The 23,159-nt window shown below is 39.2% G+C and overlaps 2 protein-coding genes across 7 annotated transcripts in view; one reads left to right on the top strand and one right to left on the bottom strand.

Moving 5' to 3' along the window:
* Positions 1-7,983, bottom strand: part of KIF18A (kinesin family member 18A) — a 39,739-nt gene extending 31,756 nt beyond the window's left edge. Inside the window, exons 1-5 of the mRNA XM_042837229.1 lie at positions 7,925-7,983; positions 6,658-7,038; positions 5,861-6,018; positions 4,939-5,043; positions 3,699-3,809 (exon numbers count right to left, since the gene is read on the bottom strand). Of these exons, the coding sequence (XP_042693163.1) occupies positions 3,699-3,809; positions 4,939-5,043; positions 5,861-6,018; positions 6,658-6,985 (702 nt within the window). The 5' untranslated portion in view covers positions 6,986-7,038; positions 7,925-7,983. The remainder of the gene's footprint in view (positions 1-3,698; positions 3,810-4,938; positions 5,044-5,860; positions 6,019-6,657; positions 7,039-7,924) is intronic.
* A 46-nt stretch (positions 7,984-8,029) lies between these two features.
* METTL15 (methyltransferase like 15) overlaps positions 8,030-23,159 on the top strand; it is a 92,869-nt gene continuing 77,739 nt past the window's right edge. For 2 of the 6 annotated variants that reach the window (XM_042837228.1, XM_042837227.1), the window contains exons 1-2: positions 8,097-8,327; positions 9,293-9,572. In XM_042837228.1, the coding sequence (XP_042693162.1) occupies positions 8,302-8,327; positions 9,293-9,572 (306 nt within the window). In that variant the 5' untranslated portion in view covers positions 8,097-8,301. Of the gene's footprint in view, positions 8,054-8,096; positions 8,328-8,435; positions 8,532-9,292; positions 9,573-23,159 lie in introns of those variants that run through there. The other 4 variants (XM_042837226.1, XM_042837223.1, XM_042837224.1 and 1 more) reach the window with 4 other exon arrangements.

The raw sequence follows: 23,159 nt of genomic DNA, 5'->3' as shown, positions 1-23,159 counted from the left end.
CACTCCAGCCAGTCAGCTTGAGTGGGCAAGCTAGGAGGAGACATGACTCAGAGAGCAGACCTCACCCAAATAGTGATATATTCCATGGAACATCTCACCCAGTGACAGAACTGGTTGCATTTTTCCAGAGCAGTAACTTTTTCTGTCCCCCTTCAACTGCCTTTATTTTGAACCACATGGTTTCCCACTCTACCCCTCTTTGCCCTTCATATTTTCTGTCACTTTGCACTGTGGGGGAGTAAACAAGTCTATACCAAATGTAAATATTTCTGCATCAAACAATACAATCAAGACCCATTGTACCATTTTAGTGAGATCAACATAGAACAAGAGAGAAAAGCCATTTCTCTGTATTTATTATTGTCAAGGAGCTATTCCAGGCTGGTAACACTCTAACAATATACAGTTAACAACCATTAGTCAACTAGAGAAAGGTGGAGTGACAGCCAAATCATGTTCTATGACTCAAGCTTTTATAAAAATCCAAAAGATATAGGAAATGCCCCAAAGCACAATCCTCCCTGTTTCTTCATTCATCAACAGAACCCTTTCAGTGTTGTGTAAATAAAGGGAATAGCTGCAAATTGACATAAGCAATTACCTACAGTATGAGCTGACTAGTTTGTACTGATTTCTTAGAGATGCCAGAGCTGCTAATAAGGACCTCAGGTAGACAAAGTACCTAAAATCCCCCCTTTAAGAAGTGTACGGCTGTGAATTTACTTGCTTAAAGCAATACTCATCAGTTTAAACTTGAAACTTTCAGTTATGTTGTATCAATGTAGCTCCTGACAGCATTATCCCATTTAAGTGTCACATGCAGAATGCAGTATTAAGATTAAACAACTTATTTTTATTATTTCACACACACATTTGTATAAATGACATATTCCCCCTCACAACCTCAAGCATCAAGTCACTTCTGTGGAAAAAGGCCATCCATTGTTAAATGAACACCTAATCCAATGCTGCAATGCCTTATGTCTTCCTATGAAAACCGAGGACAGTAGATATTTACTTAAATCACACCGTTGAGATACACGATTATCTAACAAAACAAAGAATGACTTCCAGCAGTAAGGTAAAAGCTTTCCTAGTTAGCAATTGAGTGTCTTCATTGATAGCTAGTAAAATTCCAGGATTATCTCACTATAGAGAAGAAGCATATTAGAGACACTACCAAGCACACACACACACACACACACACACACACACACAAAATTCTTGCTACCTACAGTAACCTGTTGACACCACCCTTGAATAGAATCAAACTGTTCTTGTGAAAGAATTGTGCCTTTGATTACACTGCTGAACATGCTTGCAGAGCCATGACATGGCAATGTCAAGTCTCCATATTGAGATGCTTCACTTTGTGAGGAAGTCAGACTATCCAGACATTTAAGCAGGAATATTAAGTTCTGTCAAGCATTCCATCTAGCTGACTGCAGTGGCTTATGGAGACTAAGACACAACCAGTGCATTTTATGCTATCATGGCTGCTCTGCCCGCCACCACCACCACCACGACACCAGGAAAAAACAAACAGAGGATGAACCCACATAGATTAGTTAAAAAATAAATCTGTCCCTTTTCTCGAGTTCAGAGAAATACTATACTAGTTTTAGAAGTCATAAGAAAGCTATTAGCAATAACCATCTTGCAAATGGATCTGGAGAAAAACCATACACGTGAGCTGCATAAGCTTACACTACCTCTTATTTCTTTCAAGTCAAATGCTTTCTTTAGAAGTATTTTGTAAGCTATCCTTTCAGTGTTACTTGTGCTCTTTGATGCACCATACCATTTTAGAGTATATTCATATACATTCAAAATGAAAGATATTTGTAGGTACCCGAATGGTACCTACCTTGCTTTTTATGCATACATCCACAGAAATGGAATTTTTTGTTCCTACAACATGTAGATTCAATAGGATCTTTCAATTCATTATGTTTTTACTTTATTGCCAATAATTAACAACCCATTCACCTTCAAGCACTTTTGTTCCAACCTGTTCTCTAAGGAGAATTACTCTGCAACAATGCATTTAAAGAAAGATCAAGTCTCCACACAGGATGTTTCTTCTGGTCATCCATTCCAACAAAATTACAGTACAGTACAAACATACTCATTCTGTCAATACAGTTTATTTCATTGGGTACTTAAGCAATTTTTGCTAATGAGTAAATATACCTACACTGAGATCAATTTGCCAGAGTAAACAAAGAATGCAGGCTGGAGAAGATGAACACTCCAGCATCTCTAGTCACTTAATTGCTTGCCTTCCTGTTAAAAATACCACTAGACTGCAACAGCTACCTAATTTACTTAATTGCTTGCCATTTTTAGAAATGAACTGAGATGAATGCAAAGCCTGTCTGATGAAACAAATCCGAACTCTTTGTCAAATAAAAGCGAGGATAAGACACTCCAGCCCCAAGTAAACAAGGAAATCAGCTGTTTGTGCTCTGACCTCAGTCTGTGGCACTGTGCTTTGTGCCTTATTAAAGCTGCACACATGGGTGACCATGCAGCAATCAAGCCACCCAATTCAGTACGAATTCATTGCTTTGAACTGATGACCATAGCCACATAATCTGAGGAAATGAGAAAGGACAATTTGAAACAGAAGCCTAAGCTAGAGGAAAACCAACACTTTTAGTGAGGGAATTTTACTGTTAGGTACTTCAGAAATATGTAAATATGTCAAACATTTATTGTTATTTATTGTCAATAATGATGACTGAAATTTAGATCTGGAGTACTTATTTTACAGCTATTTGTATTTGCATCATCTAAATGATAATGTCAACTTCTGCCTATCATTATTAAGCACGGCCTCAGTTTGCAGGAACAGTTAACAACTGTCTAACAGTTAAATAATAATAGAGCTGCAATGCCAGGACAAGAGCTCAAGTTGCTTTGTAATATTTTTCAACCCAGAAGAGCAACATGTAAATAATAAAAGATAATGTGATTTGCCATCGGCTGCAGCCAATGTATCAAGAAGCTTTAGCTAACAGGACCCATTTTTAAATAATTTTTTGTACCAGTTTGTATTGCAGTTGGAAGGACACTGTAATAGTGTGCAAGCAGCAGTAATCTTTGGGAACACTTAAATACTAGCACATTTGTACAGTGTCTGTAAAAACCTTACCTAAAGAAACTAGAAACATGCATTTCATTTTCATGGTTCAAGCATGTATCTGCTTAAATCCTAGTTTGTGTTAAAACTGGCCACACACTCAAATACCAAGATAAACCTGAATCAGTGCAAAACCAAATAACAGAAAAGTAGCATTTGAAACGTTCACTTCATAGAAAGAAGAATAATGACATTCTGTAAAATATTTTTTGTACAAGAATGCTGAGCAACATTAGAGAAGCATAAAAGCAGAAAGCACTCAAAGGCCTTCCAAAGTGTAAATCTACAATATCAAAGCATATTCTTAATTCAAAACCACAGTTTTAGAGAAAAGATATTTCTAAAGACTGCAGTTGGGATTAGAAAGCTTTTCCTCGTGTTTGCTTCCAACTCTATTCAGTATGAACAGTGAACTGGAAGACTTTTAGCTCTGAGCACTAAAATTAAGGTCTGAGATATACAGATGTACATTTAAAAGCTTCCATTGTATTCAAATTTAGGCAACAAGTAAAACTTATAGAAATACTGGTGTACATCTGCTGTATCATCTTACCTGGAAGACTGCATGGGAACGAGAAGAGGAGGCATTCACATCTGTGGGATGTTGTGTTCTGTTTTTATTCCCATAATCCAACATTTGAAGGATTTCCTCTGCTGATTTTGGCTTTAAAAGTAGAGCAGTAGGGTAAGTACTTTTTTTTCACCCCTCTTTCTCATCAGCTGTATAAGACTTTAAAGATTTTACAGTGATTCTTATCTGTATATCTATATAATCTATATATAGAGAGAGAGATTAAAATGGTAAAAAAAAAAAAAAAAAAAAAATCAACAATCACCTTAAAGGAAAACCAAGATACTTGAAAACAGAGTTACTAGAAATTGCTGTTTTGGAATTGAGGCCCTTCAAACACTTTCAGCTGAAAACGTTAAAGCGTGAAAAGTACTTAAGAGCTTCAGAAACTGAAAACACTTCTGAAAGCCAAAACCAAAACAAAACCCACCAAAAACCCTTAAATCTGCAAGTACTATCCATAGTTAGAAATCCTAAGAATGCCTTAATTAATCTTTGTTGTATTAATGCTTCAAACATGAATGTAGTACTGTTTTCATGCAAGACTCAAGCATAGGAAGAGAAGGCCTTTAAAGGATGAGCCAAACTGACGCGATTCCTGCCTTCATTGTTTGTTGCTCATTGAAGCTGGAAACTACACAGCATTTAACAGGCTCCAAAATTTTGCAGGAAGAAAAAAGTTAGGTCCATGACATTAATTATCAGACTGGGAAATGAGGTTGCATTAACAACTTTGAAGATGCTGTACTTGTCTGGAAACAGCACTTTTTCTTAGTGTCTTTATTAAAAAGAACAACAACAAAAAAAAAAATCAAACAAACAGAAAAACTCAAGTTCTAGGCACAAGATTTGCAGAAGTGTTGAACACTCATGCATAACATTGAAAACAGTGAAGTCCTTTAGGAAATACTAAGATTATTTCTCAAGACAACAAGCTTTCCACAACCTGAAGGTAAGCATCAAACCAGCAGTGTCTGCTGGGTAATAAAGACAAATTTTTATCATTTTCTATTTAACAACACCAGTAGGTTCTTCAGAACGTGCATTAATTATTTAGTAGGCTTGCAGGTTACTACGTTACTCCTGATAATTGCAAAAAACAAAACAAACAAAACAAAACCCACAAGATTACTAAGTCACAAGCAACTTCACTGTGCAAACACAAGCAAATTTGACCTCAAATAACGTGGAGCCTCCTGAGTTTCAGCACCTATTTACATACCTGATGTAATGTCAGCCCTTGAACCACCACCCCTTTCTGAGCATCTTCCCGAACAGCCAGCGGTCCTGAGTTGACCAGAAGATCACGGATCTGTTCATTGTACACCTTTGAGAAGGAATTTAAAATCTCTTTAGAAAAGTTACCCTGTCATACTTGACAGGATTGGATTTGAATGGCAACCTCATTCTTCATTACTATTTTAAGACAAAGTGACATTCTGTGATAAGAACAAACCGGTGTCTGTGTAACAGCTTAATTCCTCTTCTTTACTCTCCTCCCCTAGTGCTAATTACTATTCCACTTGACTTAATGGGGGCTAGAATGTAACAGTCACTATACTACTGCTGCTTTGTAGCAATGCAAAGATAGGTACTAGTAAGAACAGAAATGCAATGCCAAAAAGATAAAGATAAGAGAAGCCGGCAGCAAAGACCAAAATAATTTTTTGTAGTCCATACCATAGCAGTCCTCACAGAAGCATTTCTTTAACTTGAGATACAGTAAAACCAAACTGAATATTACTGGAAAGGAATTAACCATCTTTTAGTTGTGCAATTTCAGTGTTAACAGGAAATTACTGCTAACATCCCTGACAAAGTATCTTCCTGTACCCATTAACAGATAAAAGGAACTTAACTAAGGAGCAAGGAACTTAACTAATTTGCAGGACAGGTATTACTAGAATGAGAAATGAATGTGTTAGAAGAGATTGGCCTTTTTTGAAAGATACAAGACAGTAACAGGTATCTATTAGTAACATCAAATTTGAGCACTATTCAGTAACAGTCCCATCAAGGATACATTTCTAAAGTCCCAGAATAGTTCATAATGAGTATGATGACAGAGGAAATAAAAAGTTTAACCTGATTTATAAAATCATGCCTTCTTAAAAGCAGCATACTAAATCCAGGAGCTGACTTACCTCTAAATAAGACACAGCAACATTGCATATTTTTTCTTCTTTTATTTGATCCATGCAATTATAAAGTTCCATCATGGTTAAATACATCACTCCAGGATCTTCAGGGGAGCCTAACATTGTATGAGTCTTTCCAGCTCCTGTTGCACCATATGCTAGCACTGCATTAAGAGAAAAAAACAGCAAACATACACCTGGTATCAGTAGGCCAAACAAGAACAAACTTCAAATGGACATTCATATCCCCCATCATATTATACCACTGTTTTCACAAACCATTTAACTTTCTTACCTAATATTCGCTTTCTACAACAGAAATCAGAAAGCTATCTCAAGAGTCACATATTTTCAAGTTTTTAATTCCAAGTTAATTCACAAGCAGTTGAAGTAAAAGAAATTTCTTTACTCTCCTAACCCTGGACTATCAACTCATTGCAGATACATAAGGCATTACCTCAGTGTTATATTTGACAGTTAAAAACAAACTTTTGAAAGCTTAAGTTGACAAAATAGATTAATACACTCAATGAAACTACCTCTGGCTGAATAACTCTTCCTTGAATACTCTTTATAAGCACATGTATTTCAGATCAAATTCTGAAGCTTGTTACAACCCTATCACAAAGTCTTCTTCAAAACATAACATAGCTAGTCTACCTTCACATACAACAAGATGGTCATAACTATAAATTACAACTAGTTATTCAAACGTAGATCCCTAAGGCCTCTGCAGCATTCAGATACAAGCGTAGCTCCTCCAAAGAATTTAGTGAATGAAAAGAGGCATATAGCAAAGATACCTGTGCAATTATATCCATTTAAGAAGCCATCAAGTACACCTTTGGTTGTATGCTCAAAAACTTCCAACTGGGTTGAATTTTCAGCAAAAACAGCATCAAAAACAAATTTAAGGTCTTTCTTCGTTCTTTTATTAATATCCCTGTGGGTCAGTTTCTTTCCATGAAAAAAGCTAAATTCTTCTTCCTTCGGATCAAACACCAATATATGCTGGTCAACAACATGAACAACTTTAGCAAAGTTGCCATCTTTTTCCTTTTGAGTTTCTGGACGGACTCGGACAACCACTTTCATGTGGCTACAGACATCATCTTCTTTAGCAGCAGACATGCTCTCTCTTCTCTGCTTCCAGGGCTCCTTCAGACCAAGCAGCTGAATCTTTCCTGCAATCAACAATAGAAGCAAAAGGCCTTAAACTTGAAACATAATTTCCTCATTAGAATCATCACAGAATGGCCAGGGTTGGAAGGGACCTCAAGGATCATGAATCTCCAACCCCCTGCCACATGCAGGGCCACCAACCTCCACATTTCATAGCAGACCAGGCTGCCCAGGGCCCCATCCAGCACGGTCCTGAACACCTCCAGGAATGGATGGGGCATCCATAGCCTCTCTAGGCAGCTGTTCCAATACCTCACCATTCTCATAGTAATGAATTTCCCCCTGACATCCAACCTAAATCTTCCCTCCCTCAACTTCAAATCATTTCCCCTTGTCCTGAAGTTATCAGCCCTTTCAAAGAGTTGAGTCCCCTCCTGTTTGTAGACTTCCTTTAGATACTGAAAGGCTGCAATGAGGCCACCCCACAGCCATCAGTTTGCAGTTTAAATCAAACTACACGCCTGTGCTAGCCCTGCCCTACACTCAGTCAGCTGTAGGAACCATCACAAAGCTCTGAGAAGCACTGTAACCGGCCTGAAAACACGAGTTAACAGTACACAGCTTTAAGGAAGCTAAGCAGGCCTTCCTTGGGAAAGCCAAAGCCTGATTCCTCCGGCTACAGCTACCCTTCCACCTGCAGCTCTCCTTTACTTCAGAGCACTCACACAGCAGCAGGCAGCTCTCTCGTCCTGCAGGAGGGTTCAGGGGCCTTTTGGTTATAGGCCCCACAACGCTCAGATACTAACGAAGGAACGCCCTTCCAGGCCTCACTCTTCACCTGAGAAAGAAGAAAGATCTCCCAGGGTCGACAACAAACACAGATCACGGACAAAACCGCACGGTAAGCCCCCGAGCCCTGCCCACCCTGCCGCTGGGGCGGCCACTCACCTCAGCGCCGCAGCCGAGCCAACCGCCGCCCAGCCCGGCCGCCGAATTCAAACGCCAGCGGCCGCCCCCCCCCTCGCTTCCTCATTGGCCGCCGCCGCCGTGACGTCATCAAGGCGACGGCGCGAGCGGGTAAGCGCGTGGCGAGGGTGGTTTCTGTAGCGCTGCGTGCTGTGCGGGGCTGGCTGGCGGGAGCTGCGTGAGGGGAGAGCCGCGGACCTCTAGGCCTGCTCGATATAAGATCCTTCTTCGGTTTTCTCTAGGCTCAACAGCCCCAGCTCTTTCCACGTAAGAGCGATGCCGCGGGCCCCTAATCGTCTTTGTAGCCTTCTGCTGCATCCTGCGACTGAAAGCACACAAAAAGTTTCCTCAGTTCATAGATGAGTGATTGTGACCCGTGCTCTGGGTAAGGAAGATGCTTCCCGGGGTCGTAGAGCAAGGCAGTGTTAGATTATCACTGATCTTCTCCCCACCTCTGTGTTAAGCTTTTATAGAGGTGTTGGGGTTTGTTGTGGAATCACAGAATTGTAGGAGTTGGAAGGGACCTCCAGGAATCATCAAGCCCAACCCCCCAAAGGGCTTGCAAAGGACTTGAAGTCTTCTGTTCAAGGTTAGAGGCTGATACATGCTTACAAATGCGATGCAATGAAAGTAGGATAGCCTTTATTCAAAGGGCCTTTGGCTAAAGTATGCACTCTTTTTGTGTGGCAAGAGAGAGTGTGAAATATGACACAACAATAGGTGTGAGCTCATAAAAATGCAAATAACAGCTTACTTATGTTAACCTTCAGCTTCCTTCAGCTTTTTTGTTTTTAATCTGCTTTGAATTATTCTGTTGTAATTTTACCGCACATGTAGGTTGTAACACTAATCATAACCGTGTTAAAAACCCAGTGGCACGATTTGTCTTTTCCCATTTCAACTAGAAATACAGGAAACTTGGCAACATAAGTGCTGCCATTCAGAGCAAGTGCCTCATTGTGCGTGGCAGGACGTAGGAGAACAAAATGAAAGCTGAGCTACTGTTCTGGTTGTGCTCAAGTGTGGTTAGTCATTTAATAGGGGCTTCTCTCAAGATGTTTGAACATTGATAGAGTCCTAGCAATGTAAAGGAAATGAAGGTATTGCTTGTGAAAATAAAGCTCTATTTACTTAGATGTGATTGATTGTTAGATGGCCTTCAAATTGCTGAAAAGAAGTTAAATTATCAGAGCCTTTTTGCTGAGATGGCATTTCTGTAAAGCCTCCTATCTTATGAAATGTACTTACAGCATTTGCACTTTTTGTGTTTTTTTTTTTTTTTTTTTTTTTTTTAAAAATTAATGTTTTAAATAGTTATCAAAGTAATTCCCAACATCTGTTTTTTTCTAGGATGATCAACTTCAAAATGCTATCTCAGAGTCTGTGCCAAGTTAACAAGTGTCTGCTTCTGTGCAACTTAAAGCTGAATCCAGTCAAGTTAGCTGTTTTGGCCAGAAGGATCTACTCTTCAGTAAAACAGCTTTCTGAATATGATTTAACGGAGCAAACTACACAGGAAAGTGAAACTAAAGAGTTGCTTCACAGTACAGAAAACAAAACCTTTGGAAGATTGCACATACCAGTGATGGTGGAGGAGGTCATTAATTTTTTATCCCCTCAGTCAGGCCAGGTGAGTTAAGTAATTGGTTGACACCTATGATTTACTATCTGTCCAGCAGAAAAGTTTGTGCAGTGTGGTGATAACTCTCCTTTAGAGAAATAAGGGCTGTTCTTTGAGACTGTTCCACCTTTTAAAACTTCTGAATTATTTTGCCATCCAAATTAAGGTTTTATATTTAAGATAGTAGAAATCTCCTATCTATGTGTCTGACCTTAACAAATCCTGAGTAATCTGTTGGTTAAAACTGTAGCATTGAAGCAATCTTTTGCTTTTGTGCTTGTTTTTCTAGACTGCTCTCGTGCATTTGTAGGGTGTTAAGTAGTGTTAATTACCAACAGTAGCAGGGAGTTATGTGTGGTTATGTCATCGATTTGTGAAGAGCTCTCTTCGTTTTGTGTAAGAGCTAGTAGGGTAAAAAATCATTGTAGAATCAACCGTGTTAGAAAAAAATCATGATCATCAAATCCAGCTGTTAGCCTGACCTACTGAGTCCAGTCACTGAACTGTGCCCCTTAGTGTCATGTCCATGTGTGCCAAATACACTGGCTGGGGATTCTACCATGTGTCTGGGCAGCCTGTTCCAGTGCTTGACTGACATCTAAAGAAATTGTTTTTTATATTCAGTCAAAACCTCCTCATTGTTATTCTCACTGTTTCAGTGGTTTTGAGGTCCGGTGTTTCCTTAGGGTGTGCTTATACTGCATGGAGTGGTGTGGAGGTGCTGTAGTTACAAATGGCAACATGTAGAAACGGTTTTGTATCAATGGCGGACAAGTATTGCAAAGCTGCCTGGTTTGGCCAAGGTACTGTGGAAAGATTCCTTCTGGTAATCTGGATTTGCTCACATCTGTCTATGCTGTAGCATTGGTATGTCTGCACTACATGTGTTATATGCAGTTTAGGTATACTGTTTCACGCTCTCTTTACAAAACTTAAGTGGTAAAATTGTTTGCATCTGGGAGATCTTACATATGATACTAAGTTGAAAGAATTTCATATGCAGTGGTTAAGTGGTTTTCACCTGTCAGATGCTTTTGTCTGCAAACTGAGTGCTTTTTATGTTAGCTTCATACAGGCTTACTATATTTGTCGATCAATGATAAGTTTTAACTAAAACAATGAAATTGTATATGAAGTACTATGTTCAAGATGTGCAGCTACTTATATATACTTGAAATGCTGTCAACTGACAGTGCAAAGGGATGTGGCAAGTTTGAGATGGATTTGGAGGATCAAAGTGATGTAGTCTAGTTTTATTGTGTTGCCTTGTAAGAACCTCCTTAGTTTGGAAGTCACTGTATATTTTAAATTTCTTGAAAGCCAGTGAGAATCAGAGTAGCCGTAATTATTGTAGCACACTTTTTTTGTTGAAAATACCCAAATGATGAACTACATGCCGAACTTAAAGTTCAGGTTTCATTCACATTTCAGAACTATCATGACATTTGCGCACAGGAGGTGAATATATAAATTGTGAGACTGTATGTAAAGGGTTTTTTCTAGTTGTGTAAGTTTCTACTTAATTAAGAATTCAGGCTGATGTGGGGGACTATTTATTAAACTTTGGTCATTGAGACATGTATGGGAACTGCTGAATCACGGCCTGAACCTCTGATTGATCACCTGATGGAGCAATGAGTCAGCCAGAGGAGCACAGGTGAAGGCAATTCAGCTGTGCTGCTGGAAGGGGTGGAGCCAGGCTGCACCTCTCCTAAACCCCATTTAAGAGCTGGCTACCAGTGGGGAAGGATCTCTTTCTGGAGATCCCTCCTTTTGAAGTTGTCTAGTAAGCCCTGGATAAGGGTAAGTCCTCTATCATTTTTTTGGTGTAATAATCTGCTTAGCCATACTCTCTAGTATATTTCTTAGCTATAGCACCTGTGTATTCTTTGGTTATACAACATGTAAAACCTTTTTGGCCAGAACTTGTGAAAGGATCTATTCCTGATTCTAAACTGTGGGAAGTAACTCTGGTCTCTGAAGGCTTTTTAAGGATTCAAATATTTATGATTGCAAAGCAGCATGTTAGCGGAGGGGGATTTTTTTCCAGATTGGTGTGTTTTGTAGAGATTCCTGTACTAGTGGTCAACCATTAATGTCTGACATAAGAGTGAGCATCATCTTGAGCAGAAGCGTTTACAGCGTGTGTAAACTACAGTAAATCATGCGTTTACTGGACTTTATGAAGATTGAAGTTTTGAAAGTAAGCGTGCTAAAAGATGTGGTGTGTTAACCAAGTTTTGTTAGAGTAAGCATCATTGGTGAAATTTTGAACTACAATTGAGACTGCTTTTCTTAGTGTGTTACAGTTGGTGTTGAAATGGCTGTTTGTTTCTTTTAAAATTGTTTTTGAGAACAGGAAACATAAATTCTTGTTTTTTCTACCTTCTCTCCTGTGTACACAAAGGTTTCATTTACTCATTTTTAATGCAGTTGTGTTCCCCGTTATTAAATAAAATAACAAGGGGGGGGGCCTTTATTTCTTCTGGTGTCCCAAGACAATGAATTGCCAGTATATAGAAAATCCAGTTAGAAAGACAACTTTCTAGTGAATGAGGTTGCTAAGAACATAAATGTGACTTCCAGAGTGAGTCACAGCTGAGAGCAAGGTGTTAGTGCCCTCCCACTGAATATTTGATTGACATCTCTGTGGAATCTGTCAGGGTTATAAGCAATAACAGTTCTGCTCATCTTCGAGTCTCCTCTTATTACTTCTAGAATCTATTTCTACAAAGTCCCATTGGTAGTCCTTTCTTGAAAACACATTGTACAAATTAGTTTTTACTGATCTCCTTTTTTTCCTGTCTGTTGCAGTAAATCCACACACAAGTAATTTCCCCCTTTAAGTCTACTGTATTGACTCTCCAACAGCTCCCTGTCTTTCTTGTAGTGGGGGCTCCAGACCTGGGCACAGTACTCCAGATGGCACCTCACAAGAGCAGAGTAGAGGGGAACAATCACCTCCTGTCCCTGCTGGCCACCCCTCTTCTGATAGAGCCCAGGATACCATTTGCTTTCCAAGCTGCAAGAGCAGCCTGCTGGCTCATGTTATGTTTTTCATCCATCAGGACCCCCAGGTCCTTCTCTCTTTCCTTCTTTCTTCTCTTGAGTTTCAAAAGTAGTGAAAGAACCAAGCATACCTTTTCAAAACGAATGTCTTCAGACATCCCCAAGTATGTTTTTCCTTGTTTTCACTCTACTTTTTCTTTTTTTTCCTTTGCATCAGTCACTTGTCTTTTTGCTGGTCTCTTTTGTGTTATATAGTGATAAAAAAGAAAATATAACTTCACTGGCATTGAGATCTATGAAACTTTGAAATTTAATTGTTTTCATGAGGATTTTCTAACATGAGTTCTTACAAGGTGCAGGCCTCTAGGAAACTATTTTAATAGTGCTCCAGCACAAACAGAAGGTATTGATGTATACTATTTGCATTAAATATGGTTGCCTAGTGTGGACAGGATTGTAGATAAAGTAATTTCTAGGAGTAGTATTTGATTTATAGTCATTCTGGAAGTTTTTCCTTTTAAATGTCTATAAATAAGTGATCAAGATGGTGGTGAAGATGAATGAATGAGACTATTTATTCCCTTTTTCTTGTAAGAATTGCTATTTTCATTCATGTCAAATGAAAGATTCATTTTCAGCAGAAAGTGAGTATGAGTATGGCCTTCCAAAGTAACAAAAGGAAACATCAGTTACTGCTGACAGTCTCACGTTGATCTTTTGTGACTTGCTTGAGTCATTGGTTTGAAGACAGTAGTCTTTTACCTCCTAAACGTCTGTTGCCACTGTTGGGTGTTGTTGATTCAGAGCATAAATGTTCCCTTCTTATTGTGTGGAGCTGGTTAGTCAAGGTGATAATCACATGAAGCTGAGATGAACTGCTGGTGTTCAAAAGCATAGTCCATTGTTGGGAAGATATTGTCTTAGTTTCCTTATATCTTTATCCATATGTCAGTATTCCTTTACTTTTTCTGCCTTATAGTGAATGTAAGCTTTTAAGGATAAAAATAGCCTTCCTCTCTATGGTGCCCTGCAGTGTGGACTTCTGTTTTGTTAGAAGGGTTTCCAAGTATCATAGCATATAAATAGTTATGTGGCTATGTTGGTAGCCAGTGTGCTTGCCATAGTGCTTCCAAAGCTGTCTGCAAATGATTGGGCTGGTACAATACATTTACAGTAAAGGCTCTCAAAATTGAAGTGTTTTTACATTGTCTTCAAGATAAATAGGAATTTGAAAAAGCACCTGAAAAGATGTATTTTGAGTTCTCAGGTTGTGTGAGGCATTTTGTAGGGTGCAGCCAAAATACCAACCTCGGCACAGAGTATTAATTACATAACAAGACAAATATTGAAACTGTAGAATCATAGAATATCCTGAGGAGGGAGGAACTCACAAGGATGATCAAGTCCAACCTCTGGCTCCACAAGGGACCACTCAAATGCAAATGGTTGTTCAGCTGCAGCAGCTTGGGGCTATGCCCACTGCCCTTTGGTGCAGAACCTTTCCATGACCCTCCCCTGATACAACCCTGTTCCCTAGGGTCCTGTAGCTGCTACCAGAGAGCAGAGCTCAGCACTGCTCTCTGCTCCCTGTGAGGAGCTGCAGCTGCCTTGAGGGCTCCTCACAGCCTACTTTGCTCTGGGAGCAACAAACTTAGAGCTCTCAGACATTCCTCCAGTGTCTTGCCCTCAAGACCCTTCAAGGTCCTTATAGCCCTCTGGAACTGAAGCATGAACTCTTGAACTCTCAGGCCATGGCCTCTCCTACCCAACTCAGCCCTGTTTTGGCTGTCATGGAACACTTGTTGGGTCTCATCATCGTCTCCTTACGATATCACAAGTCACATCCCTACCAACCACTATAAATACAGAGGTGCTGACAACAGAACACCAGTTGATGACTGATTTTTTTTTTTTTTTTTTTTTTTTCTGGGAAGCACATTCTTGAGACCAGGAGCTTTTTACCTAGATCCTTCCCTCCCATTCTAGGAATTTTTGTGGAGGAGGATGGATTCTTCTCCACCGAAGAAGCTCCAGCTTCTAGAGAGCAGCAGCAAACTCAAGCCAATGCATGTGGACCCACTGGAGGGCAGTGTTGAGCCCATGGAGGTGTACCTACCTCCACAGGGTGAACAGATGAAGGTAGATCTATCGCCATCAGGCCTGGGCAAGCACTGTAGCATCATGCTTGCCCAGAAACATCTCTATATCCATTGGTGGTGCAGCAGGAGCTCTCGATTTCTATCTTGGTGTTGAAGAGTAGCAAAAGAGCTTCTGCTCTCTAGAGTCCCTTTTTCCCTGTCCCTCATCCTTCCTTGAGACCTCTCACCTCTTCTTTCCCAAGCTCTGAGGAAAAGAGAAGGACTGGGACTGGTGTCCTCTCTGTGCAGAAGCTTAGAAAACAGGAGTCCAGTGGATGGCCCCCAGCTCTCTGTGGCCTCCATGCAAGTCCCAAGGATGAGGGCAGGACTGAGACTGGTGTTGTTATGCTTCTGTACCAGGACAATGGCAGAAGTCCAGTGGACGGCCCTGAGCTCCCTGCAGCCTCTAGGTGAGCCCTCAAGAAGAGGCCAGAACTGGGATGGGGTCCTCTGAGTTGCTGTATAAAGACAACATATGGAGTCTAGCCCTGAGTCTCTGTAGGCAGTCTTGAAGAAGAAAGCAGGACTGGATCTGGTGTCCTCAAAACTGCTGTGCTGGGACAAGAGGAGTCCAGTAGATGGCCTTGAGATACTTGATGCAAGTGCTAAAGAGGAAGGCAGGACTGGGACCAGCATCCTCTGAGTTGCTGTGTTGGCACAATGGGAATAGTCCAGCAGGCAGCCCCAAGTTCTCAGTGGACTCCAGGAAAGTCCTGAGGAAGAGGGCGGGACTGGTAATAGCATCCTCTAAGCTGCTGTGTCAGGTCCAGGAGGAATCAATTAGGCAGCCCCAAGCTCCCTGTGGCCTTCAGGCAGCTTCAGAGAAGGTACAGAGGCAGCTTTCCATTGGAGAAGCAGCAGACTTTGATTTGGACAGGAAGGACTCAAGTTCAGTGTAATTCCAGTTGCTCTGTAAGGACTTCTATTTCAAAACTGGACAATAAACAGTTTAAAAGAACAATACAAAATAACAACGATAAGAAAAACTTTGTTTCTTTTTTTCTGAAACAGAGCCAGTAAGTTTACCATTTTTGGTACTTCAGAGTCTGCCTTGGGTTTCCTGGATTTGTTTCCCCAGAAGGAACAACTCTGCCCCTTAAGAAGGGGCTTGGGCACATAGCAGGCTGTGGGCATGGCCTTTGCTCAGCACTGGGCACAGAGGGGTGAGGAGGGATGGAGGGCTGTGGAGTTTTACTGAAGGGGGCTGTGTGAAATATTTGATTACAATCGCACTTGAAAAAGTAGAAAAAAAGAAAAAATTGAAAATGCAAAAATGCTTGAAAAAGTAAAAATCCTTTAAAATGTTGTTTTTGTCTAAAAACCATTTTGAAGGCGGTGTATGAGAAAGAAATATGTTTTGTGAAATTGTTTCATATAATATGCACACAAGGTTCTCATACCTATTTTTATTGAGTAACAATATCTGTTTTTACAGAGATTCCATCATGAAATGAGAGAGGGAAAATGGAGACAGGAAAGAAAACATGACAGAAGATGATATTTGAACAGCTTGTTAATTGAGGGGGTGGACAAAATCCAGTCATGCTCTTAATTTGAAGTATCTTGCTTTGCTTCTGTCTTCTGTAGTGTAAATTTATTAATTTATTAATAGGATTTGAGAGCACTGCACATCTGTTCTGTTTTGAAGCTGATACTTGCTATATGCTTAGACCCTTGGTAGCAGGAAATAAGTAGTCATATTGGATATCCAAAATGGCAACGTATGAACAGGGCACGGTCAAGAATCCCTTAGGAGTTTAGTTTTTATGGAACTTTAACATTTTTGTGCTGTGGAGAGATAGTAATTCTAAAACTTGAAGGAGCTGGGGTGGGAAGAGTGGGCTGATGGCTACATCTGCACAGGGAAGAATCTTTTGGTTATAATTCTTGGGCATCTGCCCAGCCACCTCTTCTTCCCACCTGCAGCATTGCTCTCAGCAGGCAAATCTAAACATTGTCATCAGCAACAACAAGACAGCTCTCAGCAACTTTGTTCTGCATCTTTCTCTATTGCAGTAGGGGAAGAGAAGCTTGCATCTGCTATCTCCAAAGAGACCAGCAAGGGAGCTTGGTCTGCCTACTGAGAACAACTCTGCAGATGCACCAGATTTCATTTTATTGTAATACCAAGTCAGCTTGCTGTTATCACTCTATGGCATAACAAATGATAGTGTTTCAGGAGACTATTTAAGAGTCTGTGTTATAATAAAGCAAGATTCAATGCTTTTGGGTGACTCAGCTTGTAATGACGCTGTATACGCTCTCCTATTCTGTTGTGACAGCATTAGTCTTTGCACCTCTTGGGGAAAACTAATAAAATTCACCAGAAAGTAATCTAAGCCCTTTAAATTTTAACTTGAGTGAGCCTGTGATCCCATAAAGGGTGATAATTAATATATGTAGCTACTCATTTCCTTCCCATCTAGTACTGTGTGCCTTATTTAGTCAGCCTTTTGGTTAAACTTTCTTATTAAATATTTCAATGCTGGTTTGCAAACAGGAGTACAGAGTTTTTACTGCAAAATATTACTAGGGGTTTAATATCATAATGGTGTTGTGGGAAATATCTGCAGGTTTTTCTTGCTGTCGTGCATTTCTCTTTAAGGTAATCCAGTTCTGAGCAGCTTTGTGCCAGGCTTGTTCTGTATAAAGGAATAATTCAGATATAAACTACCAAATCTGCTGTCTAAAATTAATGGGTATCTGCAATCATCAAAATGTACAGTCTTTTTTATTATTTTCTTCTTCCCAGAGTTTGAGCACATATCATTCTGATGGTGTTTACTGGTGGCTCAGCACTCTGCAAGAATGCTTTTCAAAGTCGTTTGAAAGTGTAAATATGTTGATTTTAAAATCACAAATAATATTGCTTCAGGCTCTCTCTTTGTAAAATGTTGATTTAGCTCATATGTATGTTGCTCTGAAAATAATGCCTCCTATTTATTTCCATGGGAATTACAACAGATACAAAGATGACAATAACACTGTTTGGTAGAGCAAGAACAAGAGCCTGCATGCTGCTCTTGTAAAAATCTGTACCAGTGGAGGTGTTGCCACTGTTAAAACGTAGCACTTGCTATTTCACTGTGCTCACATCTGCTGTTTGTTCTCCATAAATGTTCAGCAAGCATTGATGAATGTCAGTGGCTACAATTTTTCCTGCAGGGAGGAAATCAATGGCACCTCCTTGCTTCATACTTTGCTTCCTTGTCAAACTGCCCTTCTGCTGCCATCTGCCTTATGGCAATAACTTAAAATGGAGTATTGGTGGGAACCTTCAACCACTACTTCCATATCATCAACATCATCTCTGGTCTTGTGGGCCAAGGGAATAAAACGGGAGGCACTACTTCTGGGACAGTCCGCATGTTACCTACTGTAAAATTACTGTCGGTATCTGGCAGCTTAGACTTACCAAGTATGAGTACGTGTCTTGGGTTTGCTGACCCTAAATATGTTAGGAAAGATTAGATTTGCAATTCAGTCTTTGTAAAATTCTTATTGCATCTTAAATATCTTCTGTTATAATTGACGAAATATAATTTTTTTTTTTTTTTAGATGTAGCTGAGGAAATCAACTATCTTTCTAAGTCTAATGATTAGCTGAGGTCATTCAGAGATTGAAATCTTAATTTCATATGGAAATGTTAATAATGATGTGCTTGAGTCATAATAGTATTAAATTTCATTCCAGACGTCATTACTCTTAGGGAAATAAGTAAATAATGCATGTTGAAGGGAGGCCTATCTGAACTCTCTAAAAGCAGGTGACAAGGGTGGTGGCAGTTTTTTGTCTGCTTGATTTGAAAGGTAAGGGCTCACCTATGCTTTGTTGCACTGACAAATGGGACCTTAAAGATTGTATAACTTAAAGAGCCCTGCTGTAGGCAGGAGTACCTTCTACGTGACCACACTGCTCATAGTTCTGGATGTGTCACTCAGTTACAAGGCATGTACAACTTGGCACTGAGGCAAGGAGTGCTTCTGGGTGTACAGTAGAAGTTCTGGAACATAACTCCCTTTGCTTCCAAGGTTAAACCTCTGAGAGTAAGGGTGGTTTTCTGTTAACAGGATCTTGCAGGGCTTCTGTGAAAGATCTATGAGGTTGATGACTGAGGAAGCCATAAGGAATTATAAGACAAATTGTATATATTTGCGGGTGAAGTTTTCTAGTTCTGGAGAATCAAGATGAGAAATGAAGAATTAAGAGTAAAAGCAACTTTTTGCTTTGATACATGAAATCTTCATAAGTGCAGGGAGTATCTTCCCTAAGAAATTGCTGGTTTGTATGTAGCCGAAATCAGATCAGACCCTCATGAAGAAAATATATTTTAAATTAATTTTGAGGATGTTGGTTACGACTGATGTGTGCTTAGAAGTATAGTGTCCATCATTGCCTTCTTTCCTTTATCTGTGGAATGATGTTGATGATGCAAGTTGCTATAATGCTTGAATACATACCAAGCAGGCGACCTTGCAGGTATTTCAACTGTATACAAGTACAGTTTAGTAGCATCCTTTGTTCAAGTACAGAAGTGAGGTAAATGTAAGAAATGGGTGGTATTGGCAGCGTTTTGTTGACTTGTTGAATGGACCAAAAGTGGCAAATTGTTTTATATCGTACTTAATATAATACATCACGTAAGAAGGCTGTTTTGCCTACATGTCCATTATTTATTTGGATTTCTTTCTGTTGTGTAGATCTGCATATAAACAACTCTTTATCACTTCATACACTCTTTCAATGTAATGCACAGTCTGGTAATACTAAATCTCTTTTAAGTTGACTTGTGGCTACTTCTACACAGATGAAAGAGTTGTACTAGGCAGAACTGATAGTTGTTTCTTGCTTGCATCTAGAGTTTTGTTTTACTGTGTAATTTATTTGCTTCTTTCTCTTCTCTCTAATGGATAGCATAACAGTGATTCGTGTGGCGTAATATATTACTATTTGCAAGAATATGGAATGCTAAGATTCCTTTTCTGCCCTCTTTATTTTCTGGCAGCCATAAGGTATAAGCCCTTCTTACTCCCTTTATATTGGCAACTTTAGCTCTTCTATCAATATGCATGGTTTGGCTTGAATGAAAATTGTGCCTGTGTACATCTGTGGCTTAGTGTATACATTGAAGGAGTTCCTACGTTTGATATCGATATCATCATCACTTTTTTGGTAGTACATGCAAAGATTTGGAAAGCTTGATTTAGCTTGCATATTTCTTTTCCACGTTTTCAAGTGCTGCTGTATGGAAGGACTGCTTTAGAGGGTGAATTTGACCACTTTTTGTCATAAATGTTTTTATTTTTCAGAAGCTCTTTTTCATTTTTAATTGTAAAGTAACTTGATATCTAAACATGACATTGCTTTGTTTCTTATTTAAGTTGAGGTGACATTAGAACCCATGCTTTAATACCATGTTATGTTTCATTTTTGGAGTTCCTTGTAGGAGTAACAGACTGCAAAGTGCAGCTTTTTCTGGATTGTGGCTCGGACCTTCAGATTATCTGAGTGTCTGTATGTCATACATGGTTCTCTAGGTTTGTAGTGACATTCTCCTTCACGTGTGGCAATGTTCTCGAAGTTTTGAAAGAAAAGTCGAGAATCAAAGTAGATGCACTCTAGAATACAGAGATTCTACTCTGATCTACCTTATGAAACAAAACATCGTTGTAAAATGCTTTGTATTCTCATAACAGGAAAGAAATATTTGTATACTAAAGCTTAAATAATATTTTCTGTTAAATTGCAGTGTTATGAAAAGATCCTGATTAAGAATGCTGGAGTATCTTTGACCTCTCATTCCCTTCCTTCTAGGATAATTTCTCTTGTTTGCACGTGGGTAAAGCAAAATATGTTATATATATATTTTTTCAGTTGTGGTTTTAAGTGTGAGTGTTTTCTTAATTTATTTAGAGAAGCAGTAAAACCCTTCCAGCATTTCTCTAAAAGTAAATTTCTCTACTAAGAAATCTTTATGATCCCAAGAATGACTTTTATTGTATGTCTCACTGTGCCAACATTTTGTTAACAATCAGTTTTATTTAAAATAATGTTAAAAGCCCTGCCTTGTGGCAGTCATATAATACAAGTATGCCTCTTGAATTTTTTTAACATGAATCATTTTTAACATGAATTGAACATCAATTTAACTTGAATCAAAGACATAAAATAAGTTCTTAGGTAGTTGTACGTAAACAGGTACAATCCTTACTCTACATGATTTGTCCATGTGTATATTAGGCAGTGGTAGGTAAAGTAAACAGATTCAGGTAAACTGGGAGGAGGAAGGACCTTTATCCATCTCGAGTCAAAATTTGGATCAACTGAAGAGTAATTTTCTCTGTAGAACTGGGAAGATTCATTGATAAAATGTACAGATATTTGCCTGGAGCTCATCAGGGCAGGCAGTTAGACTTTTCAAATTAGTCTGACATCCTTGCTAAGTGGCTTTTGGAAGCTGCACATCTTTTGGCTTACATGATGTTCTTTCAACAGATGGCAGCCTTTCTAGTAGTAAGAGAAGAAAGATTTGTAGAAGTCTTCTCATGGGTAGTTGTTATCTGCTGGTACTTTGGTGACTGAAATGCGGACATCATGGAGAAAAATCTCAAACTCATAACACTTTTTAATCAATATTTTTGCTTCCTAACAGAATAGTTCTAGATTTCTGACAGCTCCAGAACCATGATCTGATTAAACACTTGGTAAATTTTAGACAGATGCTGTTCCCTGAAACTAGAAAGATTACTGCTGTGATGTCTAAGATGAGCAAGAGCGGTATATGTTTTGTTTGAGTAGAGAATATTTGTCTGCTTTCAGTGCAGAATGAAGTGACTGAATACGAACTGCTTTGGTGGTCTTGAATTTGTAAGCAAGCACTTACCTGGGGAAGGTATAAAAAAGACTAAGTAACCTCTTCTAAGTGGGAAATTGTATCTTGTTGAAAAGGTCTTATTAGTAGAATGTAAACCTCCTATTTCTCAAGTAGTAAACTCCTGCCTGAGCAGAACTTCTGTTAGTTACTTGTATTTTTTTTTTTTAATTCTTTCTGAATAATATAGTATTTTTTAGGGAGCTTTCTAATATACACCTATTTTATAACACTAGTGGGATTCCTTTATATTGCACAGATCATTTGGGATGATGTCCAAGATGTGACTCACTGTGGTGTTTTAAGGCATTATAAAGTATTTGCAAACTCATCTAGATTGTTTTGTTGTGGTGACGTGATCGGGCTGTACTTCCTGTCTTGAGGAAACCTGCAAACATTGTAGACAATCAAGATTTGCTGTACTACTTTAATTTCTTCTTGGTAAGACACACTGCAAATTTACCTTTGGTTTTATAATTTTCCTTAATGGATTTCTTCAGCTGTTTTGAGTGTGTCTTAATCTATGTTATATGGTTACTGATAAAAGACAGATTCGATCTGGAACACTGAAGACAAACACCATTCTGGATTTCTGAAACAAAAATACTGACCAGCTTTCTTGGTTTATAGAAGAATACATAGCACTTGTAATGGAAATGCTAAGCAGGGCTGGAAGCATTGATTGAGCACCTGATGGGAAGGCAGGGCCACCCCAGGGGAGGTCAGCTGCATGCAGTGAGGGGTCGGGATCCTCATTCAAGGGTTGGCAGTGGAGGTAATGGTGTCTTGCTGGTTGTCCCTGTGTAACTGAGGCCTTCTGAAGGCAAGCAGCTGCTTTCTTTTATTTCTGTGCCCATGGATCTTGCATTTGAGTAAATCCTAGCTTGCTGCAGCCTGGGACCTTGCTGATCTGCTGTTATTGCTGCACTTTGCATTCCACTGCATCACAGCAGTTAAGATGATTTTTTGCAATAGTTCTGTGCATATGTGTGGTTTTTTTTTTCCTAACAAATACATTAAAATAAACAAAAACAGCAAACTTTTTAAAACTCAGCACTGTATTTATACAACTGCTGGTCTGACCATTGGTTTCCAGCTGAACAAGTGTTGTTTGTACAGACGCAGGCTTAAGGGGGAGAAAAAAAATTGCATTGCATGCATTTTATGTTTTATTTTACATCCAATCTCAACTCTGCCAAGAGATGGGAAGTTGACTGGCATATATAACAAGAGACATATTAAACCAAGTGTGTGGGGGGAAAAATAGATCTGGGCACAGTACGTATCATTTTTGTCCTCTGACTGTATTATCTATATCAATCTGAGTATTGGTATATTAAAAACTGTTATTACGCCATTATGACTGACTTTAGTGCACACAAAAAAACCCTGCGGATTATTTGAGATGGATTAAATATACTTAAGTGGTTCTGTATCCATGTGTGTGTGTGTAAAAGAATTTTGAGAAATTGAGTCAGGTTCTGTTGGGAATTGTCTAGGGAAAAGCAGCTACTTGCATGAAGATCATCCAAGTGATTCCCTGTGTAAAAGTTGCCAGATAACCTGTGAACTAATTA

This window comes from Centrocercus urophasianus, unplaced genomic scaffold, assembly GCF_019232065.1.
Source record: "Centrocercus urophasianus isolate 14NV4802_14NV808 unplaced genomic scaffold, USGS_Curo_1.0 seq_7, whole genome shotgun sequence".
NCBI classification, from domain to species: domain Eukaryota; kingdom Metazoa; phylum Chordata; class Aves; order Galliformes; family Phasianidae; genus Centrocercus; species Centrocercus urophasianus.
This window is presented reverse-complemented; position numbering and strand designations above follow the sequence as displayed.